Below are 19,088 nucleotides of genomic sequence, written 5' to 3'. Positions count from 1 at the left end.
TGACCAAAAATAAATAAATAAAAATAAAACATACTTCAATTATGTACAACTACTTTTACCATGATTTGTTATTGCAGCCGAAAACCGCTAGAGGTCAGGATAGCTGAATGAATGCCGAAGGGAAACGAGAGCTCAGCTCAATCAACAGCTGAAAGTGATACAAACTCCGAGTGACTTTACGATCCATTCATAACAATAATTCAGTTAAATAAATGGCTTATGTAAACATACAGCGCCAAAATGCTGAAGTCCTGTATACGTCTGAGAACGCGATAAAGAATGGACGGACGAATTTCAACAAGGTTCAATTGGCTAACGTGCAAGGTAACTTAACTATAAGCGTAATATTTGTGTTTTTACCATAGCCTTATATCATTTTTTAAACAAGGATTTTCTTAAATAAAAAAGAATAACCATGGGTTTTATTCTTTAATCTAAAACTGGTTATACAAATGATAATAATTAAAAACCCAGATTTAGGCTACTACAAATTTTCTATAATTTTTGTAGTAAGACTACATACATATAATTAATCATTTCCCCTCATGTTTGTATTTCAGCTTTATTTATAAATAGGATTTTACATTTGTTTTACATAAATGAGCAGTTTATTTACAGTTTTTTTATTGTACATTCATAGCATTTCAGGGTTTCCACACCTTATTTTCATTGACTTTAAGGTTTTTGTTAACTGGATGTTATACTTAATCAATGTAAAGAGTTTACAGTCTCACAGAACAATTTCTAGCTGAGGAATTACTATAAAAATCTATATTGACTATATATTGACTGACTTTTTTAGCTCCCTGATATTTAACAAGTTTTTCAAGTAGGCTACTATGAGAACCCACATATTTCCAATATTATACAAAAATATCTTCAATTTCTCACAAGAGCAAAGGCTGTTCATACAAATCTGAACAGATTAGAATAAGCTTACACACACTGCATGCCAATAATGATTGTTGTTCTAAGCATGTGCTACCATTTTTTATTGTCTGCCAATTTAAATGCTTGAGGTCTTTAAAATCTCTGATTTGCAGTCAAGGATTTGACAGTTTGTCAGCTGAAAAAATACCCTCACAAAAATTGACCATATCAAAAATGTATTGATCACCATTTGTACACACAATTGATAACCCCAACTGTAAACAAATAGGATGGTGTAGGAAAACCATGGTTAATTTGTGGTTTCCATTGTTCACAACCATGTTTGTTGGTTTATTTGTAGTAAAACCATGGTTAAATTTATGGTTATCTTTATGTTGTGACAGTATTCATAACAGTTTTGTTGTGTGTAATTGTTTGACCATACAATTATTATTGTCACTTTAGACACTGTAAAAAGCGATTAATAACTTCACTTTAAAAAGTATGAGTAAACCCATTCACTTAAAAGCAATGTCGACCTTACTTAACTTTATTTTTATAATTATGCATTTTAATGCACTTTATAGAATTTACAGAAATATAAGTAACCCCCTCTTTACTCTTCCACTTTTTCTCCGATAATCTCCCCATGACCCCTCATGAACCTCTCCTCTCTCTCTCTGTAATGTATATGAGCTGCTGCTTGCAATTTCCAAAGCCTCATACAGTCTTTTCACCATCTGCTCCTGAGCGCCGAGACAGCCAGACCATTGCTGCGGGGTTGTCTGTGTTTGGAAAGAGATTTTTTTTTTAAAGATGTCACCTCACTGCCAAGACCATTTTTTTTCAGTTTTTCTTGTAGACAAAGCCATTATGTTTTCATTACGGCTCACAAATGAACATCAGACATGGGAGAAAAATATAGTTTGAGTCTATTCTCTAGGTTCTTTGCAGGAAAACAATCCAAAGAGAGAAGAGGAGATAAAGTTAATTCTGTAAATTCCTAGTAAAAGTTTGAGATTTTTGAAATAATTTTATATGTTGGAAAAAAGTCTTTTCAGCTCAACAGATTTGTTCAACAACAACAACAACAACAACAAAAAAAATAATAAAATGGTAACATTGTGAAATTATGTCTTTCTGCTTTATATGACATGAAAACAGTCCACGTTTCTGGGTTCTTTGATGTGTAACATTTATTTGAATAAAGCAAAAACTAAGTAATAATGGGACTGATTTAAAGTTTTTTTAGCAATACCTTGTTTGAATGCTATGTTCTACAAACTATTTGGCACCCCAACATTTTTTTTTACTGTTGATAATAATCATAAATATTTATTGAGTAAAAAATCATGACATTTTAATTCTTTTTTAAAGATCATGTGACACTGAAGACTGGAGTAATGATGCTCAAATTAATTTCATTACAAAAACATGTTTTAAATTGAAACAAAATTTCACAATATTACTGCTTTTATTATATTCTTTTTTTTCCAAATAAATACTATTAGTGAGCAAAAGAGACTTCATAAAAAAATAAAATATAATTTCTCTGGCCTTTGACCACTAGTTAACACCCAGCAGGCACACAACGTCATAAGGCATTAATATTAGATCAGATTTAGGTTGTGATGTCAGGTGACCATCATTCAATTTCTGGCCACCATCTAAAGACAATGTAATTTTGACGTTAAATAATGACGTTGAAATTTGGTTGATTTTAGGTTGTTTTAAGTGACCAAAATCCAATGCTGAGCCAGCATCTTAAACTAACGTCATATTGATGTGAAATACTGACATTTATTTGTTGGTATGGCAACAAAAAATCCAATGCCGATAGACGTTATATCTAATAGTGTTAACTAGGGGTGTGACGAGACCCTTACTCTAGAGATTGATGACATGAGATTTTGTTCATCAGAACGAGGCGAGACGAGATTTTTACACTATTTTTAAGAAATCTTCAATGATGAAATGTATGAATGGAAAAATGACACACATTGCAAAACTATTTATGTGCTTTTTTAACTCAACTTGTAATGAATGTTATTTTACTTCTATTTAATGAACTATATGCAGTAAAGCAGTAGTCCTCAACCACCAGGCCGCGGACCGGTAGCAGTCCAAGGATAAATTGGTACCGGGTCGCACAAGAAGTCAATGATTATTTCTGTTTTATTTATTATCTGAATCTGAACGATCTTTTATTTTGAAAAATCTTTTATTTTGATGATGACAGTATTCTCTCTCTTACATCTACCGAGACACTTGAGCGCCCAAATTCAACCCACAACTAATGAGTAACTGTGCTTTCACATTGAAGGCGGTGAGAGCATCAAAGGTCACTCTGGCCGCCCTGGCAACAACACTGTCTATCTTCAGCTCGCTATCTTTGCTACATTGATCTTGTTATTAAAGTGGCCGTTGCAGCGTATCATATCAGTTACATTCCCTCATAAAGCATGCTTTCCTGTGTGAAAATGTCGCACACTTTTTTTATCAAATTAATTTACCAATGGAAGATCAAGTTGCAGGTGGTGTGGCTTTGGGCCACTTAATGAGGGTTGATGGTCGCCTAACAACCTATGAACCAAACGTCCCCCCAACCCCAACCTGTAGGTAAAAATATTTGCAAATATATGAATGGAAAATAGATTCAACTAAAAAATAAAAATCACAAATTGCAAAACAGTTAAGGTGTCTTTTCTAAATATAAAATGAATGATGTTTTATTTCTATCTTAATAAACTCTACGCAGTAAAGGACAAGCTAAACACATTTCATTTGCAGTTCAAATTCGAACCTGCCTCCAATCTTTAGGGCTAATTTCATTCTCAGGCTTCATCATAACATCACAACTCGCAAGATCTCGTTACAATTTAGATATGCGATCTTGCCACACCCCTAGTGGTAATGTCCAAACAACATCAAGCTGTAACATCATTAGATGTTTATTCTCTATTTTCACCTGGGGATACTCATCCCGAGGTCCTCAGATTAGGCGGAGTCACTGATTGGATCCAAGACCAGCGACGTGATGATCCCAAGGATTCCATATTCGGGACCAGGCCATATCCTGAGCTGCTGCTGCGCTGATGGTCATGGGGAGTGGAGAACATGAGTCTGATTCCAGCGACGCTCCAGGGACAGACGAGTCTTCATTGAGGCCATCTTCCAGCATAAACCACGGCGAATGAATTTCTGCACAAGACTTTTGGCCAGCGGAGAAATTAAAATGGTCGTGCCCAACTGAGTCTGGTTCTCTCAAGGTTTTTTTTTCTTCACTCCCATCAGGTGAAGTTTTTTTTCCCTCTCCGCTGTCGCCACTGCCTCGCATGGTTCAGGATTGGTAGAGCTACCCATCGATGAATTTGCTCTTCAGTGTTTGAACTCTCAGTAATGATTAAATCACACTGAACAGAGCTAAACTGAACTGAACTGAACTTAAACACTAAAACCTGAACCACACTGTTCCAGTTACTATGACCATTTATGTGAAGCTGCTTTGACACAATCTACATTGTAAAAGCGCTATACAAATAAAGCTGAATTGAATTGAATTGAATTGAATTGAATTGAATTGAATTGAATTGAATTGATATTTTGTTGATTTTAGGTTGGACGTTGTACATTGAAGTCAGCCTGACATTTACGTCAACCCGATTTTCATTTCCAAACAATATGCAACATCCCCACGACATTGGGGTATAACGTCAATCTGACATCATGTTTATGTCCTGTGCCTGCTGGGCATTATTTAGAAACATCCATGTATGGGACTCTATAATGTGACAGCATTGCTATTAAAACAATATGCATAAATGAGGTTGTGACATGCCATTTAACACTTTTATCGTATTTTTCCAGCTCGGATGGCTTCATTTAGCTCAGCGCGCTGTCTGGTGTTCTTCTTCAGCTGTTCCATCATCTCCACATGCAGGGCTCGTGATGTGCTCTCCAGTCGAGTAGCGATGTCCGAGGCGGCACGCAACAGTTCTTCAAAGGCAAGAGACTCTTCTTTTATTCTTAAGAACATAAAGAAGAAAAAAAATCAGAAAATATCCAAGATAGAGAAAGAGAGAGAGAGAGAGAGAGAGAGAGCATGCAGGAGAGCAAGAAACAGAAGGGGAAAAAGGAAATGAACAGGGGCCTCTTAGTATTTCTTAAACCAGGGGCCTCACAGGGGCTGAAATTTACATTCCTTCCTGCTGTCCAGGCTGGTGATGGAAAACCTAGACACCAGAATCTAAGCAGCATCACTGTGGTTTGTTTGAGGCCCTACATTTTTTTTAATTCACTGCCTTTTAACTTGAAACTTAAGCTGCAATAATAGGGTAATTTTATTACTTGGGGAAAAGAAATGTATAAAGTGTATGTAAATAATAAATAAATGTATTTAAAATGTATAAATTAAATGTATAAAATAAAATACAGTATCCTTATATTTCAAAAGACAATACAATTTTTAAAATATATATTACATTTAGTCATTAACATTGTAGTAAATGTACATTTTAGATATAGGCTAGTACTTTATATTCAGTACATTTTAGATATATAAATCATTCATTTTCTTTTCGGCTGAGTGCCTTTATTAAAATGGGGTCGCCACAGCAGAATGAACCTCCAACTTATCGAGCATATGTTTTACACAGCGGATGCCCTTCCAGCTACAACCCAGTACTGGGAAACACCCATGTACACTAATTTCCACACATACTGTACACTACGGATGGCCAATTTAGTTTATTCAGTTCACCTATACCGCATGTCTTTGGACCATGGGGAGAACATGCAAACTCAATACACAGAAATGCCAACTGGCCCAGGCGGGACTCTAACCAGTGCCCTTCTTGCTGTGAGGCAACACTACTAACCGCTGAGCCACCGTGTCACCAAATTTTAGATATATAAATTACTATTTAAATAAAATGTATTTAAAATGAACAGTGTTAGTAAATGTCTAATGTAAAAAAACTAAAACAGTGGTTCTTACATATTTTTCATCAAGTACCACCACAGAAATAAATTACCACCACCATATAACATTAATACCACCAATATTGAAATACAGTAGTGTAGTAGGCCCAATGAAGCAGCTACAGCTCTGCACTAATTTTTTAAATTCCTAATTCCTAATTTTTAAAATTCCTATTATTAAGAATATTTATTATTGTCAGCCACTTTAAACAATATAAATAGTTTGAACGTTAATACTGTGCTTACAGGTAAAAACAAACAAACAAACAAAATCAAATGTCAACGTTTAAATTAAAATGTCCCTTTAAAAGTTAATTAAAAATGATGGGCTACTGTTCTTAAAAAGTACAACAACAAAAAAAACTGTACTTAAAGGCAAAGTATAAACATATTAGCCTATTCATCAAAACCTGGAAATGTTGCTTGGACCTCATAAATATAGGCTATATGTAAAAATATAGGCTATCATATTCATATATAAATAATTTGTTATAAATTTTGAAATATATGTTGTGTGTACCACAGTTTGAGAACCACTGAACTATGTTTTAAACCTAAATAGTTTAGTCATAAGCAATATATACATTATTTACTCTCCATTAATTGGAAAAATTATAATAAAAACTAAATTAAATAAAAAAAAATCTTAATATAATATAACATTATAATATATTTTTTACATTTGAAATATATTTGGGATACATAGTAATTTAAAGGTCACCTATGGTAAAAAATCTTTTTAAACTGTTTGGACAGACGTGTGTAGTGTATAGACCCTTTTTTAACTTAACGTAGGAGTGCGGTACCCCTGTCCACCAATATTGATTGAAAGGCATGCATAATCACATCCTCAGTTTGTTGTTTCACGTCCGCCATTTTCACTGATATCACTGATTCGCCTTCAGCAGCTAATACTAATGAGCAAAGCATATTGGACCCAGGTGAGGAAGCTCTAAACATTTTGGTATCGCAAGCAATACTGGAAACACGAAAAGCAGGAAATACCAAGATAGTTACCTGAACTATGGTTTTATTCCATTTTCTCGAAGCAAAGAGTCCCTGACCCAGCCACAGTACATTATCTGCACCAAAGTTCTTGCTAATGAATGCATGAGGCCGTCCAAATTAATAAGACAATTGCAGATGACTCATCCCCAACACTGCAACAAGCCCAGAGTATTTTTGCAAAAGTATTGACACACATCCAAAATGAGATGAGGGACGTCACATCCACTGACAAGAAACTTTTGAAAAATTAGCAGCTAATTGGCAACTAATATAGGGTTCTTCAGTTACAAATGGCCTACTGATGTTTTGCTTCTAAATTTTACATCAGGCTATTGTTTGTTCATAAACATATCTAGATATAGTAATAAACATACTGTTTGTCTGAAAACAACCTTTTTGCATCTGTACTGCAAATTTCTATGAGCGATAATATGATTAAATGTTACCTTAAAACGGCCGTACAATATTTTCAAGCTGAAAAGCCGTCTCAGGCAAAAAAAGTTTGGGAACCACTGACATAATGTACAGTAAGATACATTTTTCAGTACATTAAAAATGTCTAAATCAGAACTTATCTTTAATTAATAGGCATACTATATGTCATATATCAATTTCAATTTGTGTGACAGTTAAATAGTTAAAAACCTTGGACCTCCGCCTTGGAGATTAGAGCGAATGACTGTCCTATTAAGATTAAACTCCCCTCACTTCTGAATTCCAGCCAGAGTGGCCTGAGCGTCTCCTTCCAGCTGATTCTCCATCTCCTCTGCTGCTTTCGTCACCACACTCCCACAGCTCCCATGATCCTCCCTGATCCCGACAATGTTCTCTTGGATCACCTCTTCGTATCGCTGATCCCCCATTTCTGCTCCTACAAATTGGACCAGATTCTCCATCACTGCCTGGTTCCCATGCTGGATGGCCTTTAGATATGAAACCTCCTCTCTAAAAGCTCGTAACCGCCGTGACATCACTTGGCTGGTGTGGAAATTGACATAACAGTCGCCGCTCTCCGTCTCTGGAAGAGTCTGAAAAAGCGGCCTGTTCTTGTCTGGCTCGTCACCGACCGCATGGAGGATTGAGGCTGAGGAACTGCCATTGACCAAAGGCCCAGAAATGTCACCGGATCCCACTTCTCCATCATCACCGCTCTGACTGTAAACTGGCATCACTAGCAGTGTGAGAAGCCATGAGAAAAGTGTCCAGCACAGCTTCATAATGACCAGATCTTAGTGAGTGATGGAGAGGAAGAACCAAAACGATGATAAATATAAGGTCTCTCTTTAGCCGTGCGGAACTGGACAGGATTTTCCACACAATCACCACTGTTGCAAAACTCTGAGCTCATCTGTGGACAAAATAAACAAAAGCTCAGATCATGTTATTTTAGAACCAGCCCAAATTCATTCATTTTCAGCTTAGTCCCATTATTAATCTAGGGTTGCCACAGCAGAACGAACCGCCAACTTATCGACATGCCCTTCCAGCTGCAACCCATCACTGGGAAACAGCCATACACACTCATTCCCACACATACACTACGGACAATTTAGCTTACCCAATTGACCCAACTCACCTTGATGCCCCAAGACCAAATTCAGACTGTTAAATGTTTTAGGAATGGTCGGTTAGTTTCAGAAATGCATTATTAGTGACTGACCAACAGAACAGAGTATGCATTTGGATGTGCGTGACACTGATATATGAACTTTCTAACAAAAAAGTGTATCACAAGTACTGTATATTTGCTAGAGAGCCACAACATTAAAAATTGCATAAAAATATGATTCCAAAAAAGGCTATGCTGCACCGTTCTGCATAGAAGTGTTCAGCGCTAGTTTTGCTCTCCATCCAGTCATAACTGTGCAAGCTTAAACTGATTATTATACTGGATGCAGATAGGGTTGTGCTAGGAAACCCATTTATTTTAATAGAATGTCTCGTGCAAGGGTAATTTGTTCGCATCGATCAAGGTATAAGAACAGTGTAGTGCACTGTCGATGAGCTTACGTGCATGGTGCGATTAAAGTTCAAAATAGCTTAATATTCCACTCATGTACATTTATACAGTTATGCATGTATCGCAAATGCTCACCTGAAAAGTAAAGTCCGGTCAAATGATAATACACAAACAATAACAATAACTGCCATAACTTGCAATAACTTTTTTGTACTTTCATGGCAAAGCTGGTAACTAATCTGTGCCAGTTAATCCACTGAAGAAAAGTTTTTTTGGTAATCTTTAATCAAAGTCTGATCATTTGCTTGCATCTTAGGAATGGTGGTCCTTCTGTTGATGTCTATCGATACAGAGAGACAGCATTTAGTTTTAAAAAATGGCAGATTTGGCATGCTATTTGGTCAATAGCATATAAAGGGGGTCCGAGATCAGGTAGGTCTCGAAAGCTCCCCTTATAAAAGTGAGGGAAAGGAGGAGATGGAGTGGAAGGAGGATTCTTCCAAAATGAAGGTAAGGCAGTGGGGTAAAATCTGTATATTTATTGTAAGATTGGATCAATCTGATTAAATTATTACTGATTACAGATGAGAATGTTCAATTATATCACATGCTCCTCTGGAAATTAGTTTATAAAACTTCTCTTAAAATATTATGATAGAGGAACTTTAACATAAATCTCACTTTTTATTTAGTTACATTTTTCAAGGGCATTTTTATTTTTGAATTGCATCTAAAGAGTCCAAATATGTTTTTTTTTTTTTTTTTTTTTGGGGGGGGGGGTGGGGGGGGTGGGGTCATATGATATTAAACTAGCAACGAAATACTCCCATAATTTCGTGTAACACTTGTTAAAACATGAGGATAATAAGAGGTCAGGGGATGAAAGCAGCTACTGCTTTTGCTAAACTAGACTGTCTGCCAGCTGTTATGTGAAAGCTAAATGAAGCAGCACACTTTTACAGGGTTTTCTGGAGCACGTGGAGGGGGTCGTCCTGCGCATTCATTTATGTGAGGGCCCTGAGGTGGAGCACATGACCCCTCTGAGGAAGTGAAGCTGTTTGTTTAGTCTTAGGCTCTCTATCTCTCTCTCACACTCTCCTTTTTTTCGCATTTTTAAATCGGTGCCGTAGATTATTGTTGGGTGGCAATGAGTTTTGTTTTTTACATGGTATTATAAATTAAAAAAGCTTTCAATTTGATGTAGTGTATAACACTTAAAGTGCCCATATTATACATTTGTATTTCATTTTGGAGGTCTCCTACATAAGGAGTAGACTCATTCAAGGTCAAAAACTTTAATTTTCTCATAAAATACATTTAGGCATTGACTCTTTTATTTCTGTGGCTGAAATGATTAGTTTATGTATTCGGTCTACCTAACCCCCGTTTTAAGAGTCTACTCTGACTGGTCAGATATCCCAGTGTTTTGTGATTGGTCTAATACGTACAGTCCACAGAAACCAAATGTTACTGTCACTTGGACAATGCAATGGCTGCTACTTATATATGCATGTAATAATGATTGACTTCTTAATAAAAAAATTAAAAAAACTTAATAAAAAAAGCTAAAAAATGTTTTTTACATTGAAATGTGTTTTTTTTTTTATGTATTTTAAAATAAAATACCAAATACCTCCATTTTAGGTGTATCAAAATACAGCAGCCTTAAATGTATCAAAATAAAATGCTGTATTTTTGTATTTTAAAAATACTACAAAATACTTTTACAAGTTAGCATGAACCTTCTGTCACGGTCGTGGTGGGGAAAAGGAGCGAGGACTCAAGTGCAAAGAAACAATGGGTATTTATTAATAATAAAATAAAAATAAAAGGCAAAACAAAACTACCCCGAAGGGGAAAACATGAATACAAAGGCAAAAACAAACTTGACAGGGCTGGCAGGGCTGGCAGGACTGGCAGGACAAGACAGGGCTGGACACAACAAGACAGGAAACTAGCAACGACGAACTGACAAAGGACTGAAAACATGAGGGGGATTATAAAGCAAAAAAGTAAATTGAAACACAGGTGAACACAATTAACTAAATATGGGTTAACAAGGAGGGTGGGACTAGACAATAGACGGGAGAGCGCATGACACAGAGAGACAATACAAGCCATGCGCTCACATAACACAACACTGAAGCACACGACAAAAGCACGTGACCAATGTAAACACCGAGCCATGTGCTTTGACAAAAGACGCAAGACACGAGCACACGATGAATGAAAACACTCACCATGCGCTCACATATGCAGCATGCATGCTTCATCCCAGCGCCGACCAAAACCGAAACCAACAAGACTGAGACGCTGGGAATGAAACACCATGCTGCTGACAGACGAAAACACAAACACGAGTACAAGAGCGCACGCGTCTGAGGGACGCAGAGCGCGCGCACGGCCGCGTCAAGCAGGAGCGCGCACACTCTACGTACACCCACGACGGCGCGCGCTCACACAGAGACAGAAACAGGACCAGACATGAGAAGTGTCAGAGCTCTGCCACCAAAACAAGAATTTTCAAGACCAAAGTGGCAGAACCCTGACACCTTCCTGTCAAACCTTCCATAATTAGGCCTATTCGATCAATCCCTTCGAAGTTAAACGAGAAGTAAACAAGTATTAGCCGATTCTCTGCCTCTACTACTGTACATGAGTAGCTAGATATCTATACTTTTTTTCTTTTTTGTTAATTTAGTATATATACACACACACACACACACACACACACACACACACACACATTTAACAAATCTCATAGAGGAAGCCCTGCTCAATAATGAGTTAGAATATAGTACTATACATGTGTATGTTGATTATGTTTCAACCCATTGTGTGGCCAGTACAATTAATAATCTCTGTACAATGCTTATTCAACGTCCTAACATTCCTATATTTTAAAAGGGTGATATATGAAGTGTTATTTTTTTACAGAATTTTTCATAAATCTATTTTTTTTTTGCAATTGAACTCCTCAAAAGGCCTACACTGTAACACATGATTTCTGAAAACTAAAATAAAAATCCAGTTTTAGTTATTTTCATATGTAATTTCCACATAATTTATTATTTAGAGTTATCATTTTTTGCAAATAAACTTTTTGAATATATCCTGCAGATGCCGAATAACCTGAGTTGGGTGACAAGGCTGTATAAACTGAGTTGCTGTATTATTAAATATTTTTGTTTCATATATTGTCCCACTTTGACATCTGTTTGCAGACATCTTTCCTCTTCATTAACTATACTACAGGCAATTTAAACAGCCAAGGAATTGTAGATATCGTCATGCAATACATAATTTCCTTCCATACTCCAAGCATTATCCACCTTCTTCAATATAAATCAATTCTGCATTCTCATCTCAAGCCTAGGCACATACATGAGAAAGCCCAAATCAATACAAAAATACAAAAATACAGGAATCTTTTGATACAAAATATTAACCCACTTTCATAAACCCTATCAAAGCAAATTACAAAATACTATTTTGTATTTAAAATACATCTTTGAAATACATGTGTCATATAAATACTACCCATCCATGTCTCTGAAAAACAAGTATTGACTCTTTAATTAATCTTGTCATTATTTTTGCTACAAAACAGCGGTGGTGTTAAAATATCATACAGAGGACTCATTGCCTCGTCTGTAATGTCTTTTTCAGTGCCCTGTCTATTCCAGGCCATCCCAACACTCTCAACATCTGGAAATGTGTGAAATGCGATAGCTGTCTTTGAGGGAAAACGGCAGCTCTTTTCCACTGGGTTGGCACATTTAGGTTCTTCAGCACAATTTGCCTAAACATATATATTATTTGAATTTTTTGTTTATATTTATTGTGTTTTCATATAGATAAAAAAATCTGCAGTCACCTTCGTTTAACAATGGGGATGCATTCTTAAAAAAAAAAATGTTATTATTCCTATATCAATGTTTATCAAGCTCTTTTACTAAGAACAATTTAAACAAGTATAATCAGGAGCATCTTTGCTTCTTCACAGCAGTAATTAGTTGTTCATGCTCGCTGATTGACATTTGTGCTCCATGGAGGAATGATAATATCTGTAACTCAGCAGACCGACACAGCCTGTAATGAACTTCTGCTCTGCAGTGCATGCAGTGATGAAAGCAGGGATTTATTTCTTATTTAGTCCTGAAACACATCGAGAAAATAAATGAATCTTTTTCATCAATGTGAATTAAAAGCTGAAACACATTTAGCATTTTTAAGTCTGAATGAGAAACATTGCAACTTTTGCTAAGATGCATATCATTCTTAAACCAACGGACAGCATGCAAATATTATTTTTTAGATTTACTGATCAACACTGTGAATGAACAATGGTTTTGATTACATTTTCTCCTTCATTGTTATCCCACATAATCGCCTGCACCGCCAGTCCAGAGCATGTAATGTTTTACAATGGAGAAAACAATTAAACATATTAGACATCTAAATGATAGAGTTGGACGCCCATTCAAACAGCACTTTTGACCTTTACAATTCCTTCAGGCACCTTTTAGTAGCATTGTGTCATTCCTAAAATGAATGCCAAAACCAGTTCAAAGTCGAGGAAGTGTGTATCTTTATAATGAAAAAGCCTGATGCCCAAATAAAAAGTCAAGAATAATGCCAAGTGTCTGGAACTCATCTTGCTCAACCAAAACTCATGCTTCAGAGTAGACAAACACATTTGGAAGTTTAATGCAAAAAATTCCACAGTTCTCATTGAACTGGAAGTAAAAACTTGCATTGCTAGATTTCGGTTTATTTTCTTACAAATGTAAAAATGAATTCAAGCAATATTATCCAGATTAAAAGCTAATAACAGTGACAAAGAGAATATGTTTCAGTGCATCTTACAGCAATTCCTATGACTAAAAGAATGTAATAAAGATATATTTCCAGAAATCACTGAAGCATTGAGTCATGCCCTCATATCAGTGGTCAGTTTAATATTTAGACCATGAAAGCATGCAAAATGGATAAACTAGCTCCATCGGTGCTTATATCTGGTTTAAGAGGTAAAAGTCCTAATACATTTAAGCAAACACACAAAGCCCCCCCAAAAAACTGGCAGAACTCACCAGAATCTTCTGGCATGTCACAAGGTAGAGCCATGTGTCTGGTCAAAACGTTCACAGCTCTGTTCTCTGCTTTGCCATTCAGAGGCAGAGAAGTGGAGCACACATAATCAGCCTGCCCTAAACTTCTTTTCACTTCTTCCAGCAAAGTTTGAGAACCTGAAAGTCTGTGCCCCTATTTGGAGACTACTGGAAGGGGAGGGAGTGTTTATAAAAAAAGGAGAAACTCAATGATTATTTTCTTTTGTGGTCAGGAGGGAGAGAGAGAGGAAGAGAGAGAGAGGGAGGGAGAGAGAGAGAGAGCAGAATATTTAGGGGAGAGTGCGGGGTAATTTACTTCACATCTGTGCCCTGATGTCTGATAAAGTACCATAGTTTTGCAGAAAAGTGGAAAATACTTTTCATGACTATACCTGACTCGTCCATTTTATTTAATAGCAGGAACAACAAAAGGAATGAAAGCTGCTAAAAACAATATAATTTAATTAGCAGTTTTTCTTTATTTTGTGATTCACATTTTTATTTTGTATTTTTCCCTGTTTAAATGAGCTTTTGAATTGCATTATTGTGCCTTGATCTTTCTTTCAAAAACTCTCAACCTTGAAAAGTTGGTCCCACTTTATATTAAGTGGCCTTAACAAATATGTACTTAAACAGGAAATAATAGTTTGTTACAATATACTTATTGTGTAAATACATGTATTTGCTGTGTACTTGTGCTTAAATACATGTATGTAATTACATGTGTAATTAACTTTTGTAACTACATTTGTAAATACACTGTTGACCATCCCTTACACCTTAACCCACCCTTAAACCTACCTATACCACCAAACCTGTCCATAACCCATTCTCTATCCCAACTCAAAAGCACCACAAGTGTTCTCAAATACATTATAAACACAGTAAGTACATTGTATTATTTTTTTTTTGATGTAAGTACATGATAGTTAAGGACACAATATAAAGTGGGACCGAAAAGTTTAATAAAGTTACTTACTAAGGCCCTTCTCCCTCGATCACTCAGGTAAGATGGCCAGCCAGCTCTAGGGAGAGTCCTGGTGGTTCAAACATCTTCCACTTATGGATGATGGAGGCCAATGTGCTCATTGGAACTCTCAGAGCAGCAGAAAATTTTCTGTAACCTTCCCTAGCCTTGTACCTCGAAACAATCCTGTCTCTGGTGTCTACAGACAATTCCTTTGTCTTCATCCTTGGTTTGTGCTTTAACGTGCACTGTCAACCCTGGGACCTTATATTATATAGACATGTGTATGCCTTTTCAAATCATGTCCAATGAACTGAATTTGCCACAGGTGAACTCCAATTAAGCTTCTGACACAATTCAAGAGTGATCAGTGGAAACAGAATATACCTGAGCTCAATTTAGAGTTTACGGCAAAGGCTGGTAATACTTACGTACATAGGATTTTTCAGGTTTTTTTTATTTCTAATAAATTAGCTACAATTGCAAAAAATCTTTTTTCCACATTGTCATTATGGGGTATTGATTGTGTGTAGAATTTTTAGAAAATAATTTAATTTAATCCATTTTGGAATAAGGCTATAACATAAAAAGAAAATGTGGAAAAAGTGAAGCGCTATGAATCTGGATGCACTGTAATTCCTCTTACACATTTCACAGCGATTTCAAGGTGAAATGACCTCCATTTTCCATTTATAGCAGCATTTTTTGTAGTTTAAATAGAAATGCTAATGGTATTGTGCTCAAAAACGTGCAGGTTGCACATGCATTTTTCTTGTTGTTTTCAGGATCAGCCATTGTGTTAATGGTCAAAACACAAAAAGATTTACATTTAGTTAAAATGGTGTTCGTATAAATTCACCCTGTAACATAAAACACTCAATCCGCTATATGTACACAATCCTATTTAATAAAACATGTCACTGCTTCATGATCATCTATTTATAGATCAAAAGAGACAAACTTTACCATTAAAGTAGTTCATCCAAAAATGAAAAATGGATTGTGCATTTACCCCATCTTGTGTGGTTTCAAATTATTATTATTATTTTTTTATGAAGACAAAACAAGATATTTTGAAGTAAGCTAAAAACCTGTTGCCACTAACTTCCATATTAGAAAAAAAAACTAATATTATGAAAGTCACAGGTGACAGGTGGTTACAGGTTTCTAGCTTTCTTCAAAATACCTTCTTTTGTGTTTAACAGAAGAAGAAAAAAAGGTCAAACAGGTTTAAAGTAAAGGGTGATTAAATGATTACAGAATTGTCATATTTGGGTGAACGATCCCTTTAACCAAATTTGCCGTTTTATATCAAAACGTTTTTGAAAAAAATATATGAATGAATTTGGTTCACTAAAGCATGCATAACACTAAAAACTACAGAACTTCATTCTTTCATTTTCTTTTCGGCTTAGTCCCTTTATTATTCTGGGGTCGCAACAGAAAATAAGTTGTTGTCAAATTGCCTCTAGTATTCATTGCAGGTGAACAGTGCATCAAACTGTGTGTACAGACACGATTTTAGAGTTGTCAAAATGTTAATACTGGAACATTTTATTTTCCACAAGCCTTCATAGCCAACTGAACAGCACAATGCATTTCCCTCAACTTCACAAGGGATAAAAGCAGTTATATATAAAAAAAAAAACACAGCAAGAGCTTCTAAAATCCAAAAGTTTATTGTTACCCTTCAAAAGATAAAAAAAAGCATAAAGCTCTCTTTCAACAAAACCTCACTGAAGGGATTTAGTGCTCATTCTGTCAGCCAATGCACACGTCAGTCTGAAGGTCAGATGTTTTACCACCCTGAAATACTTTCAAACAAACAATCCCATGTCAATCACCTATTTTTAGTTGTATATTTAGTCTTTTCTCCTTGACATATTGCACATTTTTACTAAGCGGCTCTTGAAAACTCAGCGTGCAGTTTCTGTAAGTTTCTGTCTGACTCCTCGGCTCTCATTGCTTGTGCTAAAAACAGGGCATAAAGAGCTTATTCATGAAAAACAAGAACACACACTAGAGGAAATACTTCAGGGGTTAGAAAGTGTTTTTTACACATGTACTGTAATATTATTCTTACCATAGATCTCACTATCAATAGTGGGCCATGACGTCAGTTTCTAATGTGGATGTTTTTTTGGAAGAGAAGCTTTTGATTTATGGGTGAGATAATAACTGTGGTGAATGTTATGAGACTTTCCTGTTTTTTTTTTCCCAACTCAGTCAGCAAGATTTTTAACAGAAGTCCTTAGTTTTATTCAGCAATGGTTCATAAATTGACTCTAAAAAGAGAGGTCCAAAAATAGTTTATTGTCATTTAAGCTTTATTTTGAGTTTCTTTTATAGACCTTGCAGTTAAAAAATAAAATAAAATTAGTTTAGAAAAATCTTAAGAACTTTATTGACACTGCACTGTAAAAATATCTAAAATCAGCATTTTTCCATATTTTGTAATTCATGTTTTTATGTTCTCCCATTTATTTATGCTTTTTAAATTAAATTATGGTACCTTGACCTTGGAAAAAGTGAATTTTAGTAACAATTTAATAGTTTAAAGTGATATATTGTGTGAGTGTGGTGTTGCATATTATGCTACAAACCTTGTAATAAACTGCCAGAAAAGTACAATTTCTGTTATTTTACAGATTTATTTCTCTATATATTAGTTCTAATATGTTATATTGTTTCAAACTCAAATGTCAGTAAAAGTCACTTTGTTAAATTGTAGAGTTGAACCGGTGCTCCGGTTTCCCCCACAGTTCAAAGACATGTGGTATAGGTGAATTGGGTAGGCTAAACTGCCCATAGTGTATGTGTGTGAATGAGTGTGAATGGATGTTTCCCAGTGATGGGTTGCGGCTGGAAGTTGACAGAGCAGAGATCAAGGTCCCATAGTGCAATTTTACAACCGAATACAGACCAATATTTTTTACAGTGTGAAAAGGAGCTTTTGTGGAATGAAAAGGTTGTTTGGATGTTCTTTTATAGAACCATAAATGCCTATAAAGAACCTATATTTTTTAAGAACATGAGGGACATTATTAATTATGGTCATCAAATCATCAACCAAATGAATAAATGATATCCTAAAATTTATTAAAACAAAAAAATATTATAATAAAAGTATTTTTTGTTGTATTTTTAATCAAACTAAAATAATCAAACTAAAACAAAATACACATAAATATGGTAACACTTTAGTTTAAGTACCAATTCCCTCTGACTCATAGGTCTCAAACTCAAACTCTAACCCTATACTAAGACAGTTGATCCAGCTAATCGAGGTCTTCCAGAGTAGTCTTGAACACCTTGATTAGTTGTATCGGGTGTGTCTGATTAGGGCTTGGGCAAAACTGTGCAGAGTTGCGGTCCTCCAGGAATTAAGTTTAAGACTAACTACAAGCTTATTACCTGCATATTCTTAAGATATTGGCTGTTTATTAGAACTCATAAAGCATGATTATAGTCTACACCCCTAATCCTAACCAGTACCCAAACTAAATTAAGCAGCACAATAGTACTTAATTGAGCTAAATGTTTTATGTTTTGTTTATTGCAAGAGTTTTACCTTAAAATAAAGTGACCATAAAAACGCTACACTGCAAAACCCAACAGTCAACTTTATCAAATAAAATGAGTGTAGTGAACTCAAAATTTACTGAACATTAATTCTACTCATAGAGTTTTGAACTCAGTGTTGAAGGTAATGAGTTGATCACTTCATCTTGATTGAAATAAGTTCACAGTAGTCATATAGATTAGTTTTTTTACTCAAATGGTTTGTAGCAATCGGTTTTCTCAAATAGTTTAAGTTGCCTTATCCTATTGGGTTTTTACTGTACTCAGTTGGTTCAAGTACTCTTCATTTATTGGGTTTTACTGTGCTCAGATTGCTTTGTTTACTCAAATGGATTAAGTTCACAGAACTCATTAGGATTAGTTTTACATTGCAAGTTTCATTTAATATAAGAACGGCAAAGATGTTGCCGTAGAAAACTCAGTCTCATCGCTTTGTGAATTTAAAATCCCTATACAGTAATTGATTAGAAAGTCTCATTTCAGATTACTTGAAAATGTAGATTTAAGTGTGAAAGTTTCTTTAAGTACACTGTAAAACCCAGTTATTGAACTTAAATGGTTTGTTGCAATCGTTTCCTTAAAAGTTTTGAGTTACCTTAAATTTTTGGGT

At 35.4% G+C, this 19,088-nt stretch overlaps 1 protein-coding gene across 2 annotated transcripts; it reads right to left on the bottom strand.

Moving 5' to 3' along the window:
* Positions 1 to 1,406: 1,406 nt before the first annotated feature.
* On the bottom strand, positions 1,407 to 14,061 carry si:ch211-142k18.1. 2 transcript variants are annotated; one of them, XM_073934082.1, is made up of 4 exons: positions 13,912 to 14,061; positions 7,567 to 8,206; positions 4,709 to 4,895; positions 1,407 to 1,655 (listed from the first exon to the last, which is right to left on the bottom strand). In XM_073934082.1, the coding sequence occupies exons 2-3, from the start codon at positions 8,073 to 8,075 to the stop codon at positions 4,721 to 4,723; spliced, it is 684 nt and encodes a 227-aa protein (XP_073790183.1). In that variant the 5' UTR covers positions 8,076 to 8,206; positions 13,912 to 14,061; the 3' UTR covers positions 1,407 to 1,655; positions 4,709 to 4,720. The 2 variants fall into 2 exon arrangements, with proteins under 2 accessions (XP_073790183.1, XP_003200741.1); XM_003200693.6 differs by having other exon boundaries at positions 1,407 to 4,895.
* Between the last annotated feature and the right edge of the window lie 5,027 nt (positions 14,062 to 19,088).

This window comes from Danio rerio, chromosome 20 (genome assembly GCF_049306965.1).
Source record: "Danio rerio strain Tuebingen ecotype United States chromosome 20, GRCz12tu, whole genome shotgun sequence".
NCBI lineage: Eukaryota > Metazoa > Chordata > Actinopteri > Cypriniformes > Danionidae > Danio > Danio rerio.
Note: the sequence above shows the minus strand (reverse complement) of the source record. Positions and strands in the feature narration are given on the sequence as shown.